General features: G+C 36.6%; 1 protein-coding gene across 1 annotated transcript; it reads left to right on the forward strand.

The window, feature by feature from the left end:
- Window positions 1-668: 668 nt before the first annotated feature.
- LOC126627347 (probable phospholipid hydroperoxide glutathione peroxidase) lies at window positions 669-2,811 on the forward strand. Its single transcript, XM_050296813.1, has 6 exons — window positions 669-816; window positions 1,310-1,386; window positions 1,470-1,531; window positions 1,778-1,896; window positions 2,256-2,423; window positions 2,518-2,811. Exons 1-6 carry the CDS (start codon window positions 766-768, stop codon window positions 2,548-2,550), a joined length of 510 nt encoding a protein of 169 aa, XP_050152770.1. The 5' UTR covers window positions 669-765; the 3' UTR covers window positions 2,551-2,811.
- The last annotated feature ends 750 nt before the right edge of the window (window positions 2,812-3,561 follow it).

Genomic DNA, 3,561 nt, shown 5'->3' on the forward strand with positions numbered 1-3,561 from the left:
CTTCATGATTTTTGAGATTATTTTTTACTCCACATTAACGTCTGTCTTAAAAGCGTTTATGAGTAAAAGTGTTTTCTAAATAGGTATTTCAAACCGTCCCGTAATATTAAGTTTTGTATGAGAGCACTAGAAACTCTTAGGGCCAAGATACCCTTAACAAGATCTTCCAGGTTGCTAGAAGTTTGTAAACCAAAGTTTGGACCGAAGCCCCAAAGGAAGCAAATCCCTAGCGCATCCAGGGGCGTAAATCAGTAAATACCTAGGGGAGGGACCAATCATTCCAAAGTCACACCCCAATGATTCCCCCTTACGTCACTTGTTTCCCATTCCTTTATAAAATAGAGTAGGTTTCTTTTTCTTTTTTTTTTGTTTTTTTTTTCTTTTTTCTTTTATTTGAACGGTCACAATTATACAATGTTAATATTTTATATTAATTTTTTATAATAAAAGAATAAAATAAAAAATGTGATAGAAAGATGGAAGGGAATAGAAAGAGGAGGCGAGTCCTTATAAAATAGGGAACTTTAACGAAAAGCACCCGGTACTGTTCACTTTAACGAAAAACCATATTTTTACACTAAAAAATCAATCATGTTACTATTCACTTTACCCTTTATTTTGTCCTTATCATTGAAACTCAAAATTTTCAAGGGCTTTTCATTATTTTTCTTATAAAATACCCTGCTCATAGTTGTTGGTCAAGTACTGGTGTCTGATACCTGAGAGCTTTGCTTGACAAACAGTTCAGACCAGAAAAACAAAAGAATGGCAAGTCCTCGCCCAGCCACTGGATCGTTTTATGACTTTACTGTCAAGGTGAATCCCTTCTATCCTCAATCAATTTATGATTAATTTTCCTAATTTGTAGCAGATCGGTAAGTTTTTCCGTAATATAAGCGATATTACTACTCTAAACTATATTAAGAGGAAGGGAGGAAGGGAGGAGGTGATGGTTTGAATTCCGGGACGCAGTTGGTTAAGGATGAATGTCCCAACCACCAGGTGGATTTTCAATCCACCACTTGCAGAAGATGAGTAGTTTCTTGAGTACCGTGATTTTGTTGAATGTGTTCAAAATTAAAATAACGAGCATATGGGAATTTTGGGTGTTCATTTTTGGCATGTTTTGAGAATTTTCCTTGTCCTGTTTGGATGCCAAGAAAAAAAGCATATCTGAAAGGTTAAAAGCTTGGGAACAGAAGAAATGTTAATTTGTGTTGAACCCATGTTGGAGATTCAGCTGAGAAATGTGATTCGTGTGTGTTGGTCTTGTACTTCTTGTGATGGGGTTTTAAATTTTTAAGTGCAGGATATTAAGGGAAATGATGTCGATCTTAGCATTTACAAGGGAAAAGTTCTGCTGGTCATCAATGTTGCTTCCAAATGGTAATATACATTATACACCCTCGTTTTTGTCCCTATCGTTTTATGCTTTCATTCATTGCTTTTTTTACTGATTTTCCCGGCAGCGGACTGACCAACTCAAATTACGATGAGCTGAATCAACTGTATCAAAACTATAAAGATCAAGGTTTGCATATAGAACTTGTATTGTATTCTTACATGTTCTTGATCTGACATCTATCAATGTAGTTACTTCTCTTACAAGTTGAGTTCTGGTACATGCTAATCTGCTGCTTTAGAATTAATATACTGTCTTGCATATGCAATGATCTAATGTGTATTAGAAAAACATGAATTCCCTCAAAAGTTTTGCAGAAATCCTACCTTTTCCATTATTTTCCCCTTTGTATGATATATTGGGAGGTTGATGCAGGCTTTGAAATTCTGGCATTTCCCTGCAACCAGTTTGGTAGTCAGGAACCAGGAAGTAACAAAGAGATTGAAGATTTTGTCTGCACTCGTTTCAAATCGGAGTTTCCCATCTTTGACAAGGTAGATCCAGAAACAATAGATTATGTTTGATTGTATCTATTTTCCAGTAGCTCATTTTTGTAATAAGATTATGAGCGGGTGGTTGGTTGAATATCTCTGTGTTTACAAATTTGAGTTCCAACTTTCAAGGCTTTCAAATTTGATACATTTAGGCTACTGAAACTTTAATAGTTGAAGTGAAAAAAAAAACTATCTAATGAGTAATGAGTGCTTATTTTAATCCTATTTGAACTCCTGCAAATTAGAACTTTCGCATGCGTTATTCCACACGGATATTTCAACTGTATCTATGAGCTAGGACAGTATTGCAGTAATGTTAGATCTTTCTTTCTAAATCCGCGCCCTTGTTGTTGTGTTAGATTGAAGTAAACGGAGATAATACTGCTCCAGTATACAAGTTCTTGAAGGAAGGCAAGTGGGGATTCTTTGGAGACGATATTCAGTGGAACTTTACCAAGTTTCTAGTTGACAAAGAAGGCAAAGCGTCTCACCGCTATTACCCAACCACTCCCCCCCTTAGCATCGAGGTCTGTTTCTCGAATGTTGTTTACTGTGATTAATCATCTTGCTCCGTAGATTTGTCAATTTTTCAAGCCTTCTGACATTATACATTTTCTGCAGCATGACATCAAGACGCTGTTGGGAGTCGCATAAGTTGCTGAGATGTGAAGATTTCAACATATGCTTGCCTTTTGTGTATCAAACTGGAATAAAAAGTTCAAGCTTGCTTTTGTGTATGTTTATCATATCAGTGTGATTTCAAGACTTGTTAAGGATGGAGGCATGGTGTTAATTAAGAAAACATTAAGCAGTTGCAGTCCCTGTTTGTTCTTTAAACTTGATTAAACCATTTATGTTCCTTGTGGGATGATGAAAATTTTTCATTGGCAGCCAGGATTCAAAGATCTTTCCTAATCTTGATGTTGGTTATTTTGATCACAGATTGCATTCTTTTAGCATGTATAGGTGAAAGGCTTAGCTGTCTATTTCTCCATAGATATATCCCCGTGTTCTATAACACTCATCAGGTGACTTCCTATCAAGACGAGTGCTATAAAAACATAGGGATATATATGAAAGATAATCTAATATGTTTATAGAACTCAACTAAATTAATGAGTGAGCCGATTGCATTGATATTTAAATGAGTAGAATTGATATACGTGTAGAATTAGGTTCCAAATAAATAGCAGCATGTGATCTAAATATAAAACAGAATAAAGATTGAACTTGATCTGCTGCAGCCGCATGGTCTGAGGAATCCGTATTGGGACAGGACTGTAGTTGTGCAGGTGGTATTACAGTCGGTTTATCACTCCCCCGCAAACTGAGCGGTCAACAACAGACGGGAAGTTTGGACAGCAGGAAGGCAAAACGAACAGCAGAGAGGCCCTTGATAAGCAGATCAGCCAACTGATCTGTGGAAGAGACATAGCCAACCAAAATTACTTTACAAGTGACCTTCTCACGAACTTAGTGATAGTCAATTTCAACATGACGCATACATTATTGATAAACTGGGTTGGAGGCAATTGAGATGGCACTAATATTATCACACCATAACCGCCAAGGATCAAGAGGAAGATGAAGCTTGCAGAATAAAGTATGATACCAAGAAAGGGCAGTTGCAGTGTAAGCAAGTTGACGATATTCAGCTTCTATACT

Source organism: Malus sylvestris, chromosome 6 (genome assembly GCF_916048215.2).
Source record: "Malus sylvestris chromosome 6, drMalSylv7.2, whole genome shotgun sequence".
Classification (NCBI taxonomy): Eukaryota; Viridiplantae; Streptophyta; class Magnoliopsida; order Rosales; family Rosaceae; genus Malus; species Malus sylvestris.